The 23,238-nt window shown below is 54.0% G+C and overlaps 1 protein-coding gene across 2 annotated transcripts in view; it reads right to left on the bottom strand.

The window, feature by feature from the left end:
* Window positions 1-23,238, bottom strand: part of stard9 (StAR-related lipid transfer (START) domain containing 9) — a 43,826-nt gene that overhangs the window by 17,183 nt on the left and 3,405 nt on the right. For both annotated transcript variants that reach the window (XR_004766538.1, XM_035429360.1), the window contains exons 2-15: window positions 21,218-21,287; window positions 17,173-17,289; window positions 7,110-7,226; window positions 6,822-6,854; window positions 6,645-6,706; window positions 6,253-6,365; window positions 4,453-4,595; window positions 4,086-4,153; window positions 3,447-3,544; window positions 2,479-2,679; window positions 2,165-2,262; window positions 1,833-1,910; window positions 894-971; window positions 270-449 (exon numbers count right to left, since the gene is read on the bottom strand). Coding sequence is in view for 1 of the 2 variants with exons in the window: in XM_035429360.1 (XP_035285251.1) it covers window positions 270-449; window positions 894-971; window positions 1,833-1,910; window positions 2,165-2,262; window positions 2,479-2,679; window positions 3,447-3,544; window positions 4,086-4,153; window positions 4,453-4,595; window positions 6,253-6,365; window positions 6,645-6,706; window positions 6,822-6,854; window positions 7,110-7,226; window positions 17,173-17,289; window positions 21,218-21,287 (1,456 nt within the window). In the remaining variant the exon portion in view is untranslated. The remainder of the gene's footprint in view (window positions 1-269; window positions 450-893; window positions 972-1,832; window positions 1,911-2,164; window positions 2,263-2,478; window positions 2,680-3,446; window positions 3,545-4,085; window positions 4,154-4,452; window positions 4,596-6,252; window positions 6,366-6,644; window positions 6,707-6,821; window positions 6,855-7,109; window positions 7,227-17,172; window positions 17,290-21,217; window positions 21,288-23,238) is intronic.

Here is a 23,238-nt window from a genome sequence, read left to right as displayed (position 1 = left end):
TACAGTTTTTTTTCAGTGTTAGTGTCAGTGTTCTATAACTTCACTGCTTTCAGTTACCAGTAGTGATTGTTACATCAGCATTAGAATGTTTGGTTAAGAACACTCTAATCACATATTTGTGATCTCACACTTAAACGCACACTGAACTGTGGGGGGGGGGGGGGGGGAGGGGGTGGTCTAACAGTGCATCTGGGACCCTGTTCTGTCACTATGCGTTTCCTCAACACTGGTATGGGACGACAGACCGTGCGTTCGCTGCCCTGCGTTACCCTGAGGTGGTAGAAGGTGACCCCCGTGCTCAGGACGTCCCGGTCGAGGGCGATGAGGTGGGGCAGGAGGGAGCGGATCAAAAAGCCCGCCCGGTCGCGGTTGATGTCCACGCTGTACTGCTCCAGCACTTCCTTCTGGTCCCGCCATCGGTCCGACCAGTCTTTAGTCAGCTGCTCGACCTGGGGGGGGGGGGGCAGTAGGACAATTCAGGCTAGAATGCTGATTGGCCGGTTCCACCGGGGCAAAGCCCGGCACTGTGTTTTAAAGAGGGCTCTACAGCTCTACATTTGCTCCTGAACACTGATGTGCGCTCACTGGAAAAGTAATTTAGGAGCACAACTACAGAATTTTTAGATGCAAAGCACCTCATGAACCTGGATTCACACACTCACGTTTAGCAGTTCTGATGATTTGCCACAGGGAAGAGTTATTAACAGGCAAAGTTCCTGGGGTGCTACGTAAGAGTGGTGCTTTGCATCAATGACACTGTGTGTCCTCACATGTACTCCTGGGAAAAAAAACGTTAGCGTAGAGCGCTAGCGCTACCTGTTAGCGTAGAGCACTAGCGCTACCTGTTAGCGTAGAGCACTAGCGCTACCTGTTAGCGTAGAGCGCTGCCTCACCTTCAGCTCGTTCTGCAGCACCAGGTCGGAGATGCTTCCGTCCCGCTCGTCACTCAAAGAAGGGCTGGGGTTCCGCTGCTGTGGGCGGGGCAGAGAGGAAGGGGTCAGAGGTCAACCCAGGTAAGGTTCTTACAGGAGGAATGCACTGCAGCAGTGCTAGGCAACGGTGGTCCTGGAGTGCCACAGATTGTCCACCCACATCTCTGACTACATGACTGGATTCGTTTTAATTAAATCAGGTTTAATGAATGCAGGTGACCAGATGCTGGAGGCACTCAGTGTTTCATCATTATGAATATTCAGCCACAGACTCTTAATCATCAATCATAGTCTTGTGATCCAGCTCAGATGGAACAAAAACCAGAAACCAGGACCAGGATTGCCTGCCCCAGCACTGTATCTCCCCCCCCCCCCCAACACACACATACACACCAGCCTATGCATATCCTCTGTGCGTTTACAGCCGTTTCCTAAGCTAATATCCAACTCTGTGGTGCAGTTACCACAAAATGGCTGGAGGTGGCTGAGGTGAGCTTCCCCCTTCACTGACAGGTGCTTTCAGATCTTGAGTTGAAAGGTGCTATATTACTTCAACCCCTTATTACACATTTATTAATACTGTTATTACAATTATTACAAATAGTGGTTGTCAGTGGGAAACAACAGCCAGTGTCCCACTTCATGTCTATCTTGGCTAACTGTGTAAATGTAAGAACACTGCCAGCCCCAGTGTACAGGAGACTACAGCAATCACTTAATAAAGCACACGGGGAGATGGGGCACAGAACAGACAGCAGCCCTCTGTAGTGTGAGCCTGTATTCAGAATCGAACCAGATTCAGTTTAGCAGCAGCGTGCTGTGTGACAGCGGCAGTGACCCCCCAAACTCCCGCCCCCCCACCAAGCACCCCCCCCAAACCCCCCCCTCGGCGATCAGCACCATCTCGTAGCTCAGCAGCATGCTCTTCAGCCTGTCGATCTCCTCCCGCAGTTCCCTGATCAGCCTCACACTGGCGTCCTACGGAGGAAGAGGAGGAGGAGGAGACGGGTCACCCCGTGCTGCTGGGACGGCTGCCATACCCAGGCTCTTCAGCGCTCCCTTTTTAGGGGCATTCGCTCCAAAATTTAGGAGCACATATACTAATTGGGTTGCATTACTAAATATCTCACCTTAGAAGCACTAGCGCTCGCGCTACAAACACGGCCATCTTTATTCACGCATCATTGAGCTCAAAACCGAAAGGTAAACCTGCAGCCGCCTCACACACACACCTCGTTGACGCGGGGCTTGTTGACGATGTTCCGGGCGTGCGCCGCGTAGCGTAGCGTGCTGAGCGTCTCGTTGTAGCTGCTGCAGGAGGGGGACACGGCTGCGGGGGAGAGAGAGAGAGAGAAAGAGTGAGGGAGAGAGAGAGAGAGAAAGAAAGAGATAGAGAGAGTGAAAGAGAGAGAGAGAGAGAGAGAAAGAGAGAGATAGAGAGAGAGGGAAAGGGCCGTTAGCAGTTAGCACTTAGCGGTTAGCATCGGCGGTAAGAGCAGGGATCTTCAGCCTCGGCTTTTGGGGGGGGGGGGGGGTGAGCACTCACTGGCGATCATGATGGTCCTGGAGTTGCCCCCCAGGCTGTCCTTCAGCAGCCAGGTGAGGACGGAGTCCCTGTAGGGGATGAAGCAGTGGCGGCGCGCCCCCCCGGACAGCGAGCTGGACAGGCTGCCCCCCGTGCTGCCCTCCCCCTCGCTCGCCACGCTGTTGATGCTCTGGCAGCTGCTGAACATCTGGGAGTTCTGGGCTGCGCGGCCGGGGCGACGGGGACCGGACGGACAAACAGAGAGAGAGAGAGAGCGGGAGAGTCAGGCCGCGCGCGGCAAAACAAACCCAGGGAATCCGCGACAGCTCAATCTGCTCTTCTACCCGCCCGTTCCTCTTTCAAAACAAAGACGCTGGGAAGCAGGTTCTCTGCTGTTGGCAACAAAACAGGTTCTGGGCTTTTTTTTTGACCAAGCAAACCCTGCCTTTCAAACAAATGTTGACTTTTTCCAGCCTTTTTTTTAAGAAGGAGGTTTCAGAACAGAGGGAGATGCACAGCTTAAGTGGACAGTGTGTGACAAACACAATTAAATCAGTCGCTAAACTGTCACTAGACCGTTCAATGCGTCTCCATTAGCCAGTGCTTACCAAAAGGCTAACAGCCAAAACGTCAACATCAGTTTACAAAGGATGGTTTGTTTGACCAAGAAAAGCCCAGAACCTGTTTTCCTGCTCCTTATCTCTTCGGGATCCATTTGCTTTACTAGGTAAACAGCACACTTCGCCTACGTTTTCTTCTTTTTTGAAAAGCAGACAAAGCTTTAAACTTTCAGAAATGACAGACCTCCCCTCCACCTCCACCCCCCGACCCCACACACACCCAGGGCGGAGATGACGATGCCCCACCCCCCACACCCCTGCCCCCCCCCCCCCCCCACACCCCTGCCCCCCCCCCCCCCCCCCCCCCACACACAACCAGGTCAGAGAAGACGATGCCCCCCCCTCCGTCCCCGCTGACCCCACACACACCCAGGGCGGAGATGACGATGCCCAGGGTCACCAGGGACTTGTTGATGTTGGAGCCCTCGGTGATCCTGTCCCGGCAGTAATTAGGGTCCGCCCTCTCGCTGCGGGACACAAGGACAGCCGTTAGCACGACAATCAGTACCGAGCAACAATAAAAAAATACACATCTAAGATTTAAGTAAGATATTAGCACATGAGAAAGGTTAAGGCTGGCCAGCCCTGTTCCTGGACATCTACAGTCCAGTAGGTTTTCACTCCAATCCTAATGTGACACAGCTGATTCTACTAATTAGCAGCTCAACAAGCCCTCTAGCTGTTGAATGAGATGTGCTGTGTCAGGGTTGGGGTGAAAAAGCTGAATGACCTGCAGCAGCAGGGTTTGGCAGCCCTGGGTTAAGGTTAAAATCTGGCTTCAGGATGTTAAAATCTGAATGGGACAGAAGTGAAACCTCCACCAGCCGTGCAGTGATTGCGCACAACCACTAGAGGGCAACCTGGGATTGCATAAAAGTGCAGCCTGCTCCAAAGACGATTTAAAACCCCATCCACACATTACTCCACGTGTTGTGTGGTTGTGGGGAGCAGGCTGTATTTCAGTCCAGGTAAACACAGAGGAAGTACCTCCTGCTTTGTGAGCCTCACCTGCCAGCCAAGTCCACCAGGTTGATCTTGCTGACGATTTCAGAGGGAAGGTTGTTTTCGAGAATAGCCTGCAGTAGAAAATATACAAATTATACAAATGAATTATAATTTAAAATGATAATAAATTAGACTGTAAAAATATAACTGCTAAGCCAACACAAGCCGAGGCTGGAGGAACACCACAGTTAAAAATAACCTGCACTGCAGCGGGTCAAAAATCAATGATCACAGGCTAATTAACGTGGGCCCTGCGGAAGCCCTAATTGGACGGGTGGTATGATTGATAGCGCCCTGCAGAAGCTCTAATTGGACGGTTGGCGTGACTGACAGCGCCCTGCAGAAGCTCTAATTGGACGGTTGGCCTGACCTGCGTGTACTGGATGCTGAAGATGGCGTGGGAGCGGCTGCTGGCGTCGTGGATGTGCGTGGCGGCCGTGATGCGTTTGGAGATGCCCTCCTCCAGGAGGTCCACCGCCTGCTGGTAGTCCGACACCACGTGCTGCGACAGGCCTGGGCAGGGGACGGATGGATGGACGGACGGACAGACAGACAGAGACAGAGGAACAGCGTGAGGAACTGCCATCGATAACAAGATCGAGGCGTGAACAGCAGCAGGTGGTGAGCCGCAGCAGTGCACTCTGGGTACTTCCAGGGACAGCTTGAGAAATTGCCGCTAATTGGATCATGCCATTGCCTTTTCCGGTCTGACAGGCAGTGAGTCTCCGAGCGGGGGGGTGGTGGGGGGTTGGGGTGCGGGAGGAGGGGGGGTTGTGTGAAGGCAGCCTGTCGGTGCCTGTTGTTTACCAGGTACAGGAGGTCCCTAAGGCACGCTCGGTCCTGGGAGAGCGTTCTGAGAACGCAGGACGCAGCACTTCTCTGTACTGAGCGCGCTCAGTGAGTCACACGGCGGAGCGCTCGCTCCGCAGCCCCGTCGCTCCGTCAGTGCGACCCGTCCCAACACGGCCCGTCCCGCCACGGGGTACAGGACCAGGCCCCCGGCCGTCAGTCCCCCCACCCCCTCGTTTGCTCTTTCACAAGACTCTCATCTCTGCAACACTCCGGACAACCCGCCCTGCGGAGAAGCCAAGGACGCTGATTTCCTAAAATCAGAATCTCTAAGCGCTAAATGTTCACAGGGTTCGTGAGCCAGCGTGAGCAGGACCTGGAATGAACCCTAAGAGTTGTCATTCAGTGATTCAGCCTCGAGCTCAGCGCTGCTCTGGCCTTTCACACAGAAGGAAGAATCTGTGCAGGAGAATCAACAGGAAGTTTACACCCCCCCCCCCCAAAAAGCCCCAGGAGCCCTGTTTATGCGTCACAGCAGGCCGCAGGAATAAGGGTAACAGAGGAAGGCAGGCAGAGACAGCGGCTCCACTGCGCCCTCCCAAAGCCACTTCCTCATCGGTGATGTCACTTCCTCTGCCTCACGTGGCCAAGAGAAAATGTGGGGCAAGGAGAGTGGAGAGAGAGGGAGAAAGGACAAAGAGCAAAAACGTCTGAACTTTTCAGCAGGCCGTAGTGCTGTGCTCTGGACTGCACTGAGAGAAATATGTACTCTTTGCAGTTTTCCTTAACACACAGGCACACGCAAACACGCTTGCATTTGCCTCCAAGTTAAAAATACACAAAAAATAATACATTGGTTATTTCACAACTCTCTCTCGCTGTCAGCACTTTTATGAGCCAGCTTCAGAGCCTGTTCCCAGAGAAGCTCTCTGACCCAGGAAACCACCGCGAGTCCTGAGTACGTCTGACACACGTGAAGCTTTTACGAGCTTCAATAAGTGCTTCACAAACAGCCCCTCAGACCGCTCCGTCTCTGAGCGTTCCCAACAGCGTGGGGGGAGAGGGGCGGGGGGGGGGGTCTGCGTCTCTGAGCGTTCCCAACAGCGTGGGGGGAGAGGGGCGGGGGGGGGGGGGTCTGCCCGTGCGGTTTCTTTGATGCTGAGGGTGGGTAGAGGTCAAAGGTCACAGGGTTTGAAACCCTGTGTAAAATGAGTATTATCTGGCCAGCACTGGCAGCGATGCTGGAATCCATGCGCCCGGTCGTAGCAGCCGGTCTCTCTGGATCAATCAGAGGTCGGCTCTCGAGGGTTTAAGGTGGGGCAGAGAGAGAGAGTTTGTCAGCCCCCCCGCCCCCCTCCCCCCCCCCGTGCCCCAAGCTTACCCTGCACGTAGGGCCCCTTCTCGGGGTGCTCTCGAACCCGCAGCGGGGACGGCTTCTTCTCCTCAGAGCGCCGCAGCAGGTCACGCACGCGCTCGTTATAGATCTCCAAAAAACTGGAGAGAGAGAGAGAGAGAGAGAGAGAGAGAGAGAGGGAGAATGAGGGAGAGAGAGGGAGAATGAGGGAGAGAGAGAAGGAGAGAATGAGGGGGAGAGAGAGAGAGAAAGAATGACAGAGAGAAGATGGGGACATGGGGATAAAGAGAGAAAAGTAAAAGGGAAAAGGAGAAGGATTTAGAAATAATCTTCAGAGTAACTAAGAGATTGTAAATAAGAGTAACTTTCGCACTGAGCAGGAAGTGGGCGGAGACCCCCGAGCAGACAGCGAGTCTCACCTGACCTCCACCCTGCAGGGGCTCTGTCCCTCTGCAGAGCCGTCCTCCGTCCTGAACAGGCCCTGCACAGACCACACCCTGTCACTGACCCACACTACACACACGGGCCGGGACAAACACAAACACGCACTGAATCAATCAGCTTTTTTGAAAAAAAATTTGGTTTCAGTCACTGACCTGACAGATTCGCGGGGTCAGGCCGATGGAGGCCTGTAGAGAGAGAGAGAGAGAGAGAGTGAGTCACTAAAAAGGCACTGAAATACAGAGACATCCTTCTTACTCTGAGCCACACAGGACTCACAAGCACTGAGCCATGATGCACCGCACAAAAGATAACTGACATAAATAACTGCGTATACTCAATATGCAGTCAGCACTGTGGTTCAGTGCAATTTTACCCCTGAACAGCAGCAAACGTCCCCTAGAAGCCCCTCCCCCATATGTCCATCTGACAGCCGTACTGACCGGTGTGCCAATCATAGTGTAGGTCTTCCCCGAGCCGGTCTGTCCGTAAGCGAACAGGCACACGTTGTACCCCTCAGACGCCCCCGCCAGCACCGAAACACCCAGGTCCTGGAACACCTGGAACAGAGAGACAGAACACAAAATGGCGGAATAAGGAGCCAGACAGACAGGATGTTCTGCTGCACTATCGCTACACAAAGACCCCTGCAAGGAACATGTCTGTGTATGTGTCTGTGTATGCATGTTTGTGTGTGTAGGCGCATGTGTGCATGTGTGTGCCTGCACACGTGAACTTTTATGCATGTCCTTGTGTGCATGCATGAATTTGTGTGTGTGTCCGCAGGTATGCATGTATACATGCATGTGTGCATGCATGAATGTGTTTACACGTGTGCATGCATTTGCATGAATGCATTTGTGTGCAAGTCTGCAGGTACGTGTGTGTGCATGTAGGTGTATGTGTGTGCAGGTTCGTACATATACGCGCGTATATGCATGCTTCAGTTTGCGTGTGTCTGAGGAAATGCTTGTGCGCATATTTTTCGTGTGTAAGGGAATGAACCCTGGGACTTGTTTGGAGCAGATTGGATCCAGACGGGGCCCTGGCTGGAGGCCAGCCGTGGGCTCACCCTCTTCCTGCAGAGGTGTTTGGGTAAGGATAAGAGGGGGGTGGGGGGGGTGGTTTGTTCCCAGGAAAAACAGTTTGGCCGCGCACGGACAGATGAAAGGGACAGGGAAAATAAACAGGCCGGGGAGCGTGCTGAGAAACCAGCCGAGAGGGGGGCCCAAACAAAAGCAGAGGCCTCAGTGCCCCCCCCCCCCCCCCCCCTTGTCCCGAGGAGTGAGCGAGGCCGCAGCGCCCCGGGGTTCGGGGGGGGGTGGGGGGCAGATAAAGTGAACGGGACACCGCACTGCGCAGCACATCCTAAACAAACGCGGCAGAGGGACACAGGCCGCCTCCGCTCCTCCTCCGGCGCTGAAGGGACCCGGCCCGTCAGAGACGGCGCTGTGGGGGGGCGGAGCTCTCAGAGAGCGTGACGGGCGGCTCGGTTCTGCTCCGCACACACAGGAGGATCAGCGACCCGGGTGGCTCGGTTCTGCTCCGCACACACAGGAGGATCAGCGACCCGGGCGGCGCGGTTCTGCTCCGCACACACAGGAGGATCAGCGACCCGGGCGGCTCGGTTCTGCTCCGCACACACAGGAGGCTCAGCGACCCGGGCGGCGCGGTTCTGCTCCGCACACACAGGAGGATCAGCGACCCGGGCGGCTCGGTTCTGCTCCGCACACACAGGAGGATCAGCGACCCGGGCGGCGCGGTTCTGCCCCGCACACACAGGAGGATCAGCGACCCGGGCGGCGCGGTTCTGCCCCACACACACAGGAGGATCAGCGACCCGGGCGGCTCGGTTCTGCCCCGCACACACAGGAGGATCAGCGACCCGGGCGGCTCGGTTCTGCCCCGCACACACAGGAGGATCAGCGACCCGGGCGGCTCGGTTCTGCCCCGCACACACAGGAGGATCAGCGACCCGGGCGGCTCGGTTCTGCTCCGCACACACAGGAGGATCAGCGACCCGGGCGGCGCGGTTCTGCTCCGCACACACAGGAGGATCAGCGACCCGGGCGGCTCGGTTCTGCTCCGCACACACAGGAGGATCAGCGACCCGGGCGGCTCGGTTCTGCTCCGCACACACAGGGGGATCAGCGACCCGGGCGGCTCGGTTCTGCTCCGCACACACAGGAGGATCAGCGACCCGGGCGGCTCGGTTCTGCTCCGCACACACAGGGGGATCAGCGACCCGGGCGGCTCGGTTCTGCTCCGCACACACAGGAGGATCAGCGACCCGGGCGGCTCGGTTCTGCTCCGCACACACAGGAGGATCAGCGACCCGGGCGGCTCGGTTCTGCTCCGCACACACAGGAGGATCAGCGACCCGGGCTGCGCGGTTCTGCTCCGCACACACAGGAGGATCAGCGACCCGGGCGGCTCGGTTCTGACGGACGGGTGTGGAAGGTCAGTGCTGGCTGAGTGCAGTGCAGTTGGAGACCAGTGAAGGGGGCAGCCTTCAACAAGCACACACAACTAAAGCAGAGTAACGCCAACTAATCAATCCCCCCCCACAGCATAGTGCGCACTACAGATACACGCACACATGCACATACTCACACACACACACACGCACACACAATCTCTCACTCACACACACAAACACACACACACACACAAACACAGACACAAGTCCTGTGGTTAAAATGATGATGATGCAGCACTGGGCTGGTGCAGGAGCAGGAGACTCTGTCCGTCAGGCATCGGAGCTGAGCAGCTCCAACGAGCCAAAGACCAGCGAGGCGCAGAGGTCACATGACGAAGAGCCACAGCGCTCCCTCTCTTTCTGCGGCAAATTAGAGGGGAGTTTCCGTCAGCGTCTTAACGAACACAAAGGAAGCTTGTTCAAGGCCTCGATCTGAAACGACCCCTACAATGACCTACTGAGGATGCCTTCCAAGGGCCATAAAAAAGGAGCATACCAGCCCCTCTTTCACTATTCATTCTGTCTCTCCTTCTCTCTCTCTCTCTCTCTCTCTCTCTCTATCTATCTCTCTCTCTCTGATACACACACACACACACGCACAAAACTTGGTCTGTCTTTCCAAAGAGGATTTAACAAATGGCAGTCACACGTGCAGTCCTGTACGACAGACCGTCTTCTATTGGGAGCAGGAGTCAGCACATTACACACCCCCGTACTTCTTCATGGAACAATCCCCTCTCAGTGCGGGTCATCTATCGGTCCGGCTCATTCATCCCAATCAGAGGGGTCATTGTCTGCCACTATTACCATATTCTATTAGCTTGCGATGTGCGCCAATGTCACATGTAACTCTGGGAGAGAAATGCATAACGCACATACATGATTACATATCCCCAAAGTGCTGACGACCGTACTGCCTACAAGTGCATTTTGCATTCATTTTAAAACGGAACGAGAGAGGGTTCAAACAATGCACAGGCTTAATAATGAAGTCTGTGGTAGCTAAAAGATATGGGTACTGTGGTACAGACCGGGTCAGTTGGGTCAGTTCTGATGGACAGAACTTCGCCTCTCTCTCTCTCTCGAAATCCACAGAACGTGAGCCCTTCAGACAAAACACACAAACCAACAGGATGCGGAAAGGCCGAGAGGAGTGTGTGTGAGTGTGCGTGCGTGTGTGTGTGTTTGTGTGTTTATGCTGAGTTTGGGGGGGGGGGGGGGGTTAGTGTTGATGCCAAGATGCTGGAAAAAAGCTCAGCATTGTTTCAATAAGAACCCGAGAGGAAACAAGCCATCTGCAAACAATGAGGCCGGCCCCGACTTTCCTTCAGCAGGAAGAAAACAGCGACGCCAGACAGAGAAGGAGCGCAGAACGCAGCATTCACCGGCCATGGAGACGCGGGCCGGAGCCATCGACCCACGCGAGGTTCGAGGGGGAAGTCCCACTGACCGGGGGTCTGGGGGGGAGGAGGCTCTGGCCGAAAGTGGGTCAGTGGGGCCAAGGGGAAAGGTGTGGGCTCGAAGATAAAGGAGTCGGGTGCGGAGCTGGGGTCCACGTGCAGTCACACTGCTGGACAAGACTGAACCCAGTGAACACTCAGCACTGCCACACAAGCACTTTTTTATTTCGTTTAGCTAATCAATGTCTGGGTATATACACACACTCACAAGCATGAACACACACCCGCATACATGCATAAACATATATCCATGTACACGCAGTACACAGACACATACAGACAGACAGTCTCTCTCACACACACGCACATGCACACACAGTCTCTCTCATACACACGCAATCTCTCTCACACTCAGTCTCACGCACACACACACACACACACAGTGTTTCTCTCTCTAACTCCCCCTCATACACAACACAATCTTTCTCACACTCACACAAAACATACACAATAGAAGCCTGTTGCATCAGCTTCAGGCCTGTATTACTGCTGTCCTGGGAGCAGGGTCTGGGTTTTTGGCTAATGGGTGTGGCCACTGAAGACCCCCCCCCCTCCCCCCACCACACACACCCTCTGCTCCAGATGTGATCATCAGGGCTCATGTTTCTGCAGGACGGCCGTGGCAGCTCTGTAATGAGCGCGCTCAGTAAGGCGCTGTAATCACGGGCCTGCTGAGAGCACAGGCTCTTTAAAGTGGTCTGGGGTTGCAGCGGAGCTGGAGAACTCCCCATTCCGGCTCCCCCCCCCCCCCCGCCGCCAGCACAACCCCCCCCCAATCCAGGGCGCGGCCTGGAGCCACAGCCCCACGCTGCACTTTGCATCTTTGCGGCAGCCCGAAAAAAAAAGAAAAAACACCCTAAATGTGCTTCACGCGCTCTCTGGGACCGCGAGGACCAAACCCAGAGAGCAAACCGCAGCACTGGGCTGCAGACACACGCACAAGAGCAACTTCCTGTCCGTGAGCCTCACTGGGCTGTACTGCAGCCATTATAACACGGGTCCCTGGAACTCCTGGGGTTTCTGTTCCTGTTTCCAGCTGGGCTACACAAAGACATCAAATATTTCTGCATGTACAGTAAATTATTGCTGTGAATTTCTTTATTGGTCCCCCCCCCCCCCCCCAATAACGTATGTGGTTTGATCCACTGAGAAGGATGTGGAGGTTATGGAGTGTGAGAGAATGAGAGATACTGAGAGAGGCAGATAATGAACGAATGTGTGAGAGAGGGAGCGAAAGAGAGAGAGAGAGAGAGAGAGAGGGAAGGGAAAAAAAAAATTCATTGGCATTAATTCAACTCTTCTTGTTTGTCATACTTCCACAGAGTTTGTAGGTCAGATTTGCATGGGTGGGGGAGGGGCCCCGGGGAATGAAGAGATACTCTGTTCTCCATTATTCATGCCTGTACGTAAACACGCACAGACACACAGGCAGGCGCGCTAATCAATTTTAATCTCTGGGAAAGCTGTCCCTGCCCCCCCCCAACTGCTGCAGCAACTGTTGTGTGCAGCTGTTTTGGTTTGGTCAGGCCCAAACGCTGGAGCACTTACAGTAGAGAATTATTTCCACAGGCCTACGGAGGAATTCAAGCCTCGTCTCGGAAGCGGGAGGGATCGTCTGCGTAAGGAAGAGTTCTGGCATGATTCTTCCCCTTTGGGAAAAATAAAAACCCAGCACCGCAGTGCACCGACCGCTCGCACAAATCCGGAAAAACGCTCGCAAAGCGCACCGTCAAAACTGCACACCGGTGACTGCGGATGGTAGCTGCTTTTGAAATTAAACGCTCAATTTAATGCACAATAACAGGCTTCAGGTTCTTCTTATGATCCCGTCAGCCAGTTATTGAATCTAACTAGCGACCTTTGTGTGATTTGTTGGAAGGCAGCTAGCTCCTTGCTTATCTCCACAGATTCACTGCTCTGTCAGCAGGGCACTTAGCGTCCATGGGGAAGCAGCCAAGGCAGCTCATTCAGCCTGATGTCTTTATATGAGAGGTAATGACAGCACTTCAGGGCTATGACACCTCTGGAGAGAGATACTGCACAAACTACCTTCCTGCTTGACTGACAACAATTCTGTCTTCACCACCAACTGGATCCCATCCATCCTATTTCTAAACCGCTTACTCCTGGTCAGGGGCACGGGGGGGGTGGGGGTGGGGGGGGGGGGGGAGGAGGAGCCTATCCCAGCAGACACTGGGTGAAAGGCAGGAGTACACCCTTGGACAGGTCACCAATCCATCACAGGACCCACACACCATTCACTAAAACTGGATAAGCGACCTTTTTTTTGCAAATCAAGGTCGAACTCTATTTTTTTTTCCCCCCTGACAATGTCTCTCCTGCGTTCCCTGCAAGCCTGATAGGGATGGGCCTAATTAGCCATTTAGCGCTAGCGCCCAGGGTGTTAGCCGTAGCCTAGCATTACTGCAGCGTGTTTAGCACGGTCGTACCCATCATTACTCAGGGTGAGGGTCTGCAGGCTGTGATTACCTTGTGCTTCCACTGCGTGTGGGGGGGACAGAGACACTCTGCACACACTGTGGCTATTCTTCAGCGACAGCCCCGCTGCACCACTGACACACAAACCCAGAAACGAGGACTGCAGAAATCGAACCGAGCACTGTCTCGGGAGGGGGGGGGGGTGCAGGGGGGGGGGCACCCGAGGGGGGGGGGGGGGGGGGAAGGAAACAAAACGCTGCGAGCTGACTTCATCCGCTAATGAAAACCAGCTTTGTGCTCGCCGGCTCCTGGGCCAATGACGTCATCAGAGTGAAATTCCGCTGTGAGGAGAAAAAAGAAGAAATAAAATGGCCACGGCATCTAAACCCAGGCAGCTGTGCTTGGGGCACGGGACCCGGGTAGGGGGTGGGGGTCCTGGGGTTCGACGACCCCCGCCTAGGCCCCACCCACCCCCCGTCCCCCACTGTTTAAACCGTACGGTCCACAGCCAAACTAAATCACGGTCGCTATACGAGTCTCCAGGGAGACGACAGGCGGTGTCCCCCACCGATTGGCCGATGAGTCACGTCGCAGGCGGGTGATTTGCTGGGCCATCCTTTCTCCCCTGGCTACTGCAGTTTCTCATAACTTCTCAGCACTCCTGTCGCAATTTTGCTCTTTTCCTGTGTTTAAGGGCTCCTCTGCTGCCAAGAATGAAGCTTGTAAAAGTGGGTAAAGGTAGCCCCGCCCCTTTCTGTCGGCTCCACAGCCGGGCTTCATTACGGCTCTTTGTCCTGTTCCCCTGCTGCCCCCCCCCCCAGCACCCAAAACACGGCTGTCCTGATTAAACCCACCCCGCCCCCACACAACACAGCTCACTGGCCAGCCTGCACTGGAATGCACACAAAACACACCAGCGCACACACATGTATGCACACATTTACATATACACGCACACATTCACGCACGCACACACACACACGCACGCACACACATTTACGCGGAAACACGTATATATACAAACACACGCTCTGTCTCTCTCTTGCTTGCTCTCTCTCTCTCGGGAAACCCACCATCTCGTTCTCATTCCCACATAAAGGAACGCCCATCTGATCCAGCTATCAGACGAAAACATGGGGGCCTACCGTGACACGGAGAGCACAGCCATGCCCTATCCCCCCCGCCCACCCCTGGCCCCCCGCCCTGGAGCTGAGACACTCTGGGTCCCTCAGGAGTCAGCAGGAAACCCAGTCTGGGCAGCTGACCTGTCAATCACACTCAGAGGGGCGGGGCCTGCTCTGCTCCCACATCAAGCGCTGCCCCAGGATTCCAGCGCTCTCCAAAATGGACCCCCTTCGGTCACAAAACCAGCGCCGGTTTCATATTCCAAAAATCACCGTCCACGTATAAACAAGGCAGACCCGGGGAATTAACATGACCCTGCTTTGCTTTTTTTCCCTTTTTCTGAGAATTTTGTGAGAGGAGCCAGGCTGAGATTAGGCTTATAAAAAACACACATACACGATGAGCCTGAACAGTACTTCAACAAATCGTAACCATAACAAACAGGACTGCATTACACCAGAAGCACAGGAGACAGAGCTTACCCCATAGATGAGCTGTGTGTGTGTGTGTGTGTGGTGTGTGTGTGCCAGTATGTGTGTGTGGTGTGTGTGCGTGTGTGTGCCAGTATGTGTGTGTGTGTATGTGTATGAGCGTGTGTGTGTGTGTGTGTGCCAGTATGTGTGTGTGTATGTGTATGAGCGTGTGTGTGTGTGTGTGTGTGTGCGCGTGTGTGTATATGTATATGAGCGTGCGTGTGTGTGTGTATGTGTGCGCGTGTGAGTATGTGTGTGTGTGTATGTGTGTGTGCCAGTATGTGTGTGTGTGTGTATGTGTGTGTTCTGTTATGTGTACATACAAGCTGCCACTTCAGGCAGTGATTTCAGAGCCAGAGTGGCTGTTGTGGTTGAGTGAGGTTAAAAGGCTGTAAAGCGCTCACTGTAACTACAGCACACACAAAGCACTGACTGTTCCCATCAACCTGCCCGTCGTACGGCCTTCCTCTTATCGAGTTTCCTCCGTCTGTAACGGACAGACTAAATAAACCCGTGCTCTCGCCACAGCTCAATAAATTCACCGTCTTCCTCTCCTGTCCAGCGAGCGTTCGCAGTTACGTCTTTCTCGTCTCGTCCGTTCCAAGCCTTTCCCGCTGTTTTTTTTTGTTGTTGTTGTTGTTGTTGTTGTGGTACCACAGGAAACACCAACAGATAACAGAAAACAGAAAGCTCTCTGTTGGTACATTCCACACGTTTGCCAGTTCCAGCGCGGTGTTGGGTTTCACAAGCAGAGAGCTGCAGCCAACAGCAGACTGAAGATACCCCGCCAGCAACATAATGTACCAACAGAGAGCTCTGTTTTCTGTTATCTGCTGGTGTTTCCGATGCCCGACTGGAGCACGTACGATGCTCTGGAGAGAGAAATCATTTTGGTAAATGGTAAATGGACTGCATTTATATAGCGCTTTCATCCAAAGCGCTTTACAATTGATGCCTCTCATTCGCCAGAGCAGTTAGGGGTTAGGTGTCTTGCTCAGGGACACTTCGACCCGCCCAGGGTGGGGATCGAACCGGCAACCCTCCGACTGCCAAACAACCGCTCTTACCTCCTGAGCTATGTCACCCCATTTTCACTTACAAGGCCTGAAACACTCCACAATCTCAACCTCAAGAAGAAGTGCAAACTCAAGCCAGTTAAACAAACTAAATAATGGTTAGAATTGCAGTGGCACAAGGCACTAGCAGAAAACTGGATAAACTACATCGATAATCAATGAGCACATTTGGTGCTGACAGGCCCCTCCCACGCCAGGAAGTGAGAGAGGAACTGAGCCGTTCCGCAGAAGTTTTGAAGAGTCACGGCGGATTCGCTCTTTGTGAAACGGGTGAAAGGGGTGAGAGGGGTGAGAGGGGTTCTGGAAGACCAGGCCGAAAGCTCGGGGGCGCGACTGCGTGCCAGCCTCCCACCCACCGCTGGACGCTGCGCGGTTGCCGTGGGGATAGGGTGCCCAGCCAGGGGGGAACAGTGGCCCGATTCTTCTCCGTGCCCCAGCGGGAGTTCGGGGCCCGCGTCGGGAATGTCACTGGCAGGGCGGCGGCAGCGGCGGTGGCGGCGTGACTGGGCAGAACGGGGAGGGGAGAAAAGTGCTGTCCTGCAGATTTCGGTCTGTGCGTGGGACCCCTCCACTCCCGCGCTACACAGAGGGAGGGGGGGGTCCAGCTGGGATGTCCCGTCGACAGGGGGGCATGCAGAATCTCTGCTGTACACACTCTTCTAGAACCTCTGACTTGTACACTCTTCTAGAACCTCTGCCTTATACACTCTTCTAGAACATCTGACTTGCGCATTCTTCTACAACCTCTGACTAATACATTGTTCTAGAATGTGTTTGCCTATGGCCTTTTCCCATTGGTTGGTGAAACTCTGATGAAGGCTACAAGCTGAATGGCACTGACAGCGAAAGATCGGTTTCTGTCCTTGAGCTCCCAGCGGGTTTTATCTTATCCCCGGTGCTGTCGCTGGCTCCTCCGTGCACCTTGGGAGTTTTGCGAAGCGGTGCCAGAGCTCTGTACCAACCCCTGGACCCGGTCTAACCCCCCCCCCCCCCCCCAGGCAGAGCGGGAAAAGCAGGGACTGTACCGCGGTAATTCGGTAAACTAAGACACAGCCAGGGAGGGCTGGTTCTGATCAGCAGCTGACCGCTCTCCCCCGTCCCCCGGCTCGTTCCGCTCCTCCAGAGCGGGGGGCGGGCGGGCGGCGGGGGTGAACCGGTTGGCGAGCGCGTCCCCCTCGTCACGCCACAGGAAGGAGCGCACCCTGCAGCGCAGGAGCGCCGAGAGATCTTATCAGACAGCGGCCGACGCCGAGGACACGAGGCTCCCAGAGAAACGCCGCGGGCGATGCTGGCTGTAAATAAAATGGCTCCGTTCGCCACATTTGGGCGGGGTGGCGGAATTTTCCGGATTCCTTTCCTAGAACGCCTCCATTAATTATGCGGGAAGCGAGTGGCCCGTGGAGAGTTCGGGCCCCTCCCCACACAGAGCAGTGCATGCTGGGAGACGGGCTCACCTCCTCCTGGGACGCGTAGTGGGAGGCCTCAGGGTCCACGGACCAGTAGCAGTAGTCGAACCCGAACTCCATCAGCCTCTCCCTGGAGTCCGCATGGCCGTCCAGACGTCCGTCCAGCTGCGGGAGGACAGAGGGACGGAAAGACAGGAGTCAGAAGCCGAGACTCGGACAATAAAGAGTGGAAAAACAGGCCGTTTTCAGGCCTGGGTTCAGTCTGGTCATGTGACCAGCAACCTCTGCAGGGACACATCCCATTGGATGGGCAAGTGTGTCACATGCAATGGTATCAAACCATCGGAACAGTTAATTATTCTTACTAATGGGACAGTTCTGGGTTGAAAGCTTTGAAGGCACAGCATTATGAAAGATTTGGAACTACACAAGACCAAAATTTCATCATATTTCATATCCAAAATATCACTTGAAACAAACATGACGGCTATCACAGCTATCACAGTTGGGAGAAACTGCGCGCTAACAAGGCGTGACCCCCAACTGAACCGAACACAACGGCGAGCGTGAGTCAGCCAATAAAGCGGTACGGTAATAAACTCAACCGCGCTGCGGCACGACCCCTCAGGTTCCCATCAGCCCTTATCAGTGCCACACGAGCGACGCTGACGTGGCCAGTGTGAAACAAGCACCGGCACGCCCGGGCACGGTGAGCGGTCGCTCCCGGCAACAGCCCTGTTTACGTGGCAACACTGCCGTTGCGATGCTCGGGTCCACGTTTGCGGTCCTCCGGAGTTCAGGCCGCTTTCCCAGAGGGCTTTGGGCAGAAAGAGCCTGTTACAGCAGGTTACGGGGGTACGGGGGTACAGGGGAGAGGGAGCCAGGTTTGAAAGGAGCAGCTCATCTGCCCTAGGGCCAGTGCCCTAAACAGGGCCACCAGGAGGACCTCAGCCTGTGGCCTAGTCGGGTTAAAGCCCAGTGTGTTGTGGGTAAGCTGGAACAGTCACGCTGAGACCCAGTGCATTGTGGGAAAGATGGTATAGTCACACTGAGACCCAATGTATTGTGGGTAATCTGCTGCAGTTACAGAGACACCGTGCGTTGTAGGCAAGCCGGTACAGTCACAATGAGACGCAGTGCATTGTGGGTGAGCTGATGCAGTCTCACTGACACCGGAAAGCTCATTACTCACAGCCCATTGGCTGGACACAAAGCTCAGGCCTACAGCCTGCAGCCCTGTTTTCACACCGAGCGTCGGCCTGGAATCAGAGGCTTAGACTGAGATCTGCAGCGTGAGGGGAGGTCTGACCACATCAGGCCTGAGCCAAGCCTCTCAATCTCTCTGTATCTCTCTCCCCCTCTCTCGCTTTCTCTCTCTCTGCATGTCTCTCTCTGTCACTCCCCCCCTCTCTCTGTATCTCTCCCCCCTCTCTCTGTATCTCTCTCTCCGTCTCTCTCTCCTCCTCTCAGTTTCTTTTTCTCCCCCACTCTGTCTCTCTCTCTCTCTCTCTCTCCTTCTCAGCCACTACTTCTCTGTCACTATAGTTACATTGAGCCCATCACAACACAACTTGTGTCCCTGGTTTTAATTAGCTTCTTAGCCACACAGCCACAAGCTGAAGAGAATCACAGCAGAAACGTGGTCCCAGTGTGCAGTGTTACAGAGTCACTTACACAGTTTTACATGCTTTACCCATTTGCACAGTCAGGTGTTTACTGGACCAGGTTAAGGTTCAGAACCTCACCTGGGATTTGAACCTGCAGCCTCTGAGTTATAAAATCCAGTTCTCTAACCATTATACCACATTACACTGCGATGAAGAAAAGCCCTTGTGCTTACAGTGTGTGCTGGCATATCTGCACGATAACAAGGCAAGAACAGCCAAAAGTAGCAACAGCATCAGTGCAAAAATAAACCTTAGCAAAACAAACTAGGAACCAGAACTAAACGAAAACAAACTATAAACAGTATCAGCATGGCCCCGTCTCCCGCTGCATTCCTTCATCTGCTGCACTTCCTCCCTCTTTCACCTCTAACCTCATCCCCCCATCCCAGGGCTGCTGTAGCCGCCCCCCCTCCCATCGCCCCACTGACCCACTTTCCAAAAACATGTTCCTCTCCCATACCGGCCAGGCCCGGGCCACTCAGTCTTCATCCCAGCTGGTGCTCATCACCTTTATCATCTCCCCACAGCGGGACAGCACCTGTGGCCCCGCCCCCTCGACTAAACCCCGCCCCTCTCTGGTTTCTGTGCCATATGGATCTCGGAACCCACACACATGCAGCTCCGTCCCCAGACTAAACCCCGCCCCTCTCTGGTTTCTGTGCCATATGGATCTCGGAACCCACACACATGCAGCTCCGTCCCCAGACTAAACCCCGCCCCTCTCTGGTTTCTGTGCGATATGGATGTCGGAACCCACACACATGCAGCTCCGCCCCCTGGCTAAACCCCGCCCCTCTCTGGTTTCTGTGCCTTATGGATCTCAGAACCCACACACACACAGCTCCGCCCCCTGGCTAAACCCCGCCCCTCTCTGGTTTCTGTGCGGTATGGATGTCGGAACCCACACACATGCAGCTCCGCCCCCTGGCTAAACCCCGCCCCTCTCTGGTTTCTGTGCCTTATGGATCTCAGAACCCACACACACACAGCTCCGCCCCCTGGCTAAACCCCGCCCCTCTCTGGTTTCTGTGCGGTATGGATGTCGGAACCCAAACGCGGCTGAATCCAGCAGAATGAAAGGGCTCAGCTGCTGCACTGAGCCCAGAGCCCAGAGCCCGACTGGGCCTGTGAACCTGCCGCTCACAGCAGTGCATTTAGCCCCTTCTCCGTTATCCTGAGAGTGAACCCCCCCCCACTGCCTCACCCCCCCCCCCGTCAGCACTGAGGGGTGTGAAACTCCCCCAAATCCCAGAAAAGCAGGTTCTCACTGCCTGCCCCGCTCTAAGGTGGAGAGGAAATTCTCAGAATAGCTGGGATTTTGGGCAGAACCCAAACACCCTCGCTCAGTGGAGCATAAACACCCTTTCTGACTCGGGACAGATGAGAGGCTTGTTAACGGCACCAGGGCTTTTCGGAGAGTCTGTGGCTGTGCTGGGACGTCCCGGGGAAACAGCAGAATGCATCATCCTGATCCACTGTCTGCTGTATAAAATGGGATGGCGCTGAGACTGAACCCAAATGGCTGCAGTTTGTGTGTGTGTGTGCATATGTGTGTGTGTGTGTGAGTGTGAGTGTGCATATGTGTGTGTGTGTGTGTGTGTGTGAGTGTGAGTGTGCATATGTGTGTGTGTGTGTGTGTGTGTGTGAGTGTGTGTGTGCATATGTGTGTGTGTGTGTGTGTGAGTGTGAGTGTGCATATGTGTGTGTGTGTGTGAGAGTGTGTGTGCATGGGCATGCGTGCGTGTGCGCGCGCACGCGCATGTGTGTGTGTATGTTAGGGATCTGCGCACTTATAATAAACAGCAGGGTAACTGTGCAGGAAGTGGCCGACCCTCACTGTAAACATCCTGCAGCTCAGATGCCCTCATCCATCCCCAGCCCCGCCCGCCTCCACCACCCCCCCGGTCCCTGGTCCCTCTACTTCACCGAAGATATCCTAGATTTGTGTGTGTAGACCTCTCTGATGTCTGAACAGACCACACTTATAAATTCTATCGGCCACTACTGCTTTAACTGGGGTACTCTACAGTGAAGAGTAAACAGCGCTAGCAACCAGAAGGATTCTGGCTTGTATCTTGAGGGTTTCACCACTGCCCCCACTTACAGTACACATGATGCGTGACTATAATGTTCTTACCTGAACATTCTAATTCTGATGTAACAATATTATTTGAAAGCAGTGAAGTTCTAGAACAGTGACTTAGAATTTTTGAAAAACATTCCAAAAAAAACCTGCTCTTCAAAGGGTTAATGGACAGTATGCAAAATACAGGTGCCCTGTTCAAAAAGAGTGAGTGAGCATAAGTATTGACTGTATAATCACAGCATTCGCCTCATAAGTAGAAAATGACAGCATACCGCATTTGCACCGGCTGTCACACCCTGGGGGTTAAATCAGAGGTGGTACCGGCCATGGACTCACTCACCTTCATGTTCCTGATCCTCACCACCTTGTCCTCCACCTGCACGGCTATCCGGCCGCCATCTTTGCTCTCCCTGTGGAGAGAGCGCACACACGTCAGCACAGGGTAGTACCCCACACACTGAGCGCAAAAACCCTCCCTTTAAAAACATCCTCTGACGGGCGGGACAGACTAACTCACAGCACAGATCGGCTCAAGCAGGGGTCTGTGGGAAACGTATAAAAAGATTTTCCTTTTTTCAAAATACATTATTTGTGTTTCTGTTATTCATAATTGATATATTTTTGACTTTCAGATAAAAAATAATTTCATTAATACAAGTGGGTTAAATTATAATCCATTATCACTGATCAACAAAGTTTTCAATTTTTTTAAGTTTGAGGGTGCACACCACATTTAATCTCTTTGAGCTGCTAATTGGTAGAGTCAGGTGTGCCAAATTAGGGTTGAAACGAAAACCTACAGGACAGCAGATCCCCAGGAACAAGGCTGGGCAGCACTGGTTTAATTTCACGCACACACACACATCCTGATCCTGAGCACACGCGTATGTCCTAAAATCTCGATCTCTTCTGGGTCTGCGTGTGACACGGCACATCGAGCCCACCGTTAGCCCGATGCTAACTGAACGCTGCTCTCAACACTGAGAGACAAGCGCAACGCAGGCATCCCCTCTACAGCAGACCGCACTGTGCAGGTCGCCATGGATACCTCCGGCACTCCATGGGGACCCCCTTTAGCAGTATCCACCCGCAGGGGTTTGAGCATCGGTCTGTTACACAACACATGCACTCTGTCACAGAACATAGATCCTGCCCTGTCAGCACAGCACACTTAAACCAACAGAGAGATCACACACACACACACACACACACTGCTCTTCAGCTCGAAGAGAGAGCAGGAGCCACGAGTCTCTGCGTTTGGGCATAACGAACACAGCCTTCAGCACGTAGCCAGCAGGCTCGCTCCGCCCATTAAATATGGATGTGCTGGGATATCAGAGGGTCAAAGGTCAGGGAGGGGAAGAGGCATCATGGGCATGTGATTGCAGAGGGGCATGAGATGCGGTGCCCTGTGTCCAAATGAACAAAGGACTACAGAGAGAGTCTCTGCTACTGTCCATTTACCCAAATGCCACTGAGATAATTATATAAGGATTGCCTGTCATGTGCTAGGGTGCAATAATTCTGTTAATAGAGTCAATTTCTCAGCAGCCTGACAGTCAAAAACAACACTTTTGCTGCTTCTTGGCCAATTTGTAAGATTGAAGGCATACGCATAGCCGGCAGTATAAAATGCACTCTTACAGCACAACAGATCTCACAGCTCACAAGCACAGTATGTTTGTGTGTGATTGTGTGTGTGTGTGTGTGTGTGTTATGTGAGTGAGTGTGAGTGTGTGTTTGTTATGTGAGTGTGTGTGTGTGTGTGTTATGAGAGTGAGTGTGTGTTTGTTATGTGAGTGTGTGTGTGTGTGTTATGAGAGTGAGTGTGTGTTTGTTATGTGAGAGTGTGTGTGTGTGTGTGTGTGTGTGTGTGTGTGAGAGAGTGAGTATGTGTTTGTTATGTGAGAGTGTGTGTGTGTGGGGGAACAAGGGAAGCCAGCCATGAACTCCAGCTGCAGATTCCAGCCTCTCTGATGCAACAGAGTGAAATCCAAGGCGGGCTCGCATGGCGGCCATGATGGAAACCCGCTCAGCGCTGCTCACTGCTGAGAGTGAGGAGGAGGAGGGATGAGGAGGGATGAAGAGCCTGCTGCGACTCTGGGTATTACAGCGCCTCTGGAACAGAAACCAGAGCGAGGTTCCACACCCCCCCCCCCCACCCAGTCTCCCAGCACCTCCCCATGTGGGTTTCTGCCCCACCCCCACGCTCCACTTAAATGCCGTAAACCTCAGGAAATATTTATATCCTGCAGTGGAAACAAACGTACTTTTCTGAAAACGTTTAGCTTCCCCCCCCCCCCCCTTCCTTTTATGTGTGGAATAATTTAAAGCCCATAAAATTTCTAATTAATTGAGGTC

The sequence above is a fragment of the Anguilla anguilla genome, chromosome 1 (genome assembly GCF_013347855.1).
Source record: "Anguilla anguilla isolate fAngAng1 chromosome 1, fAngAng1.pri, whole genome shotgun sequence".
NCBI classification, from domain to species: Eukaryota; Metazoa; Chordata; class Actinopteri; order Anguilliformes; family Anguillidae; genus Anguilla; species Anguilla anguilla.
Note: the sequence above shows the minus strand (reverse complement) of the source record. Positions and strands in the feature narration are given on the sequence as shown.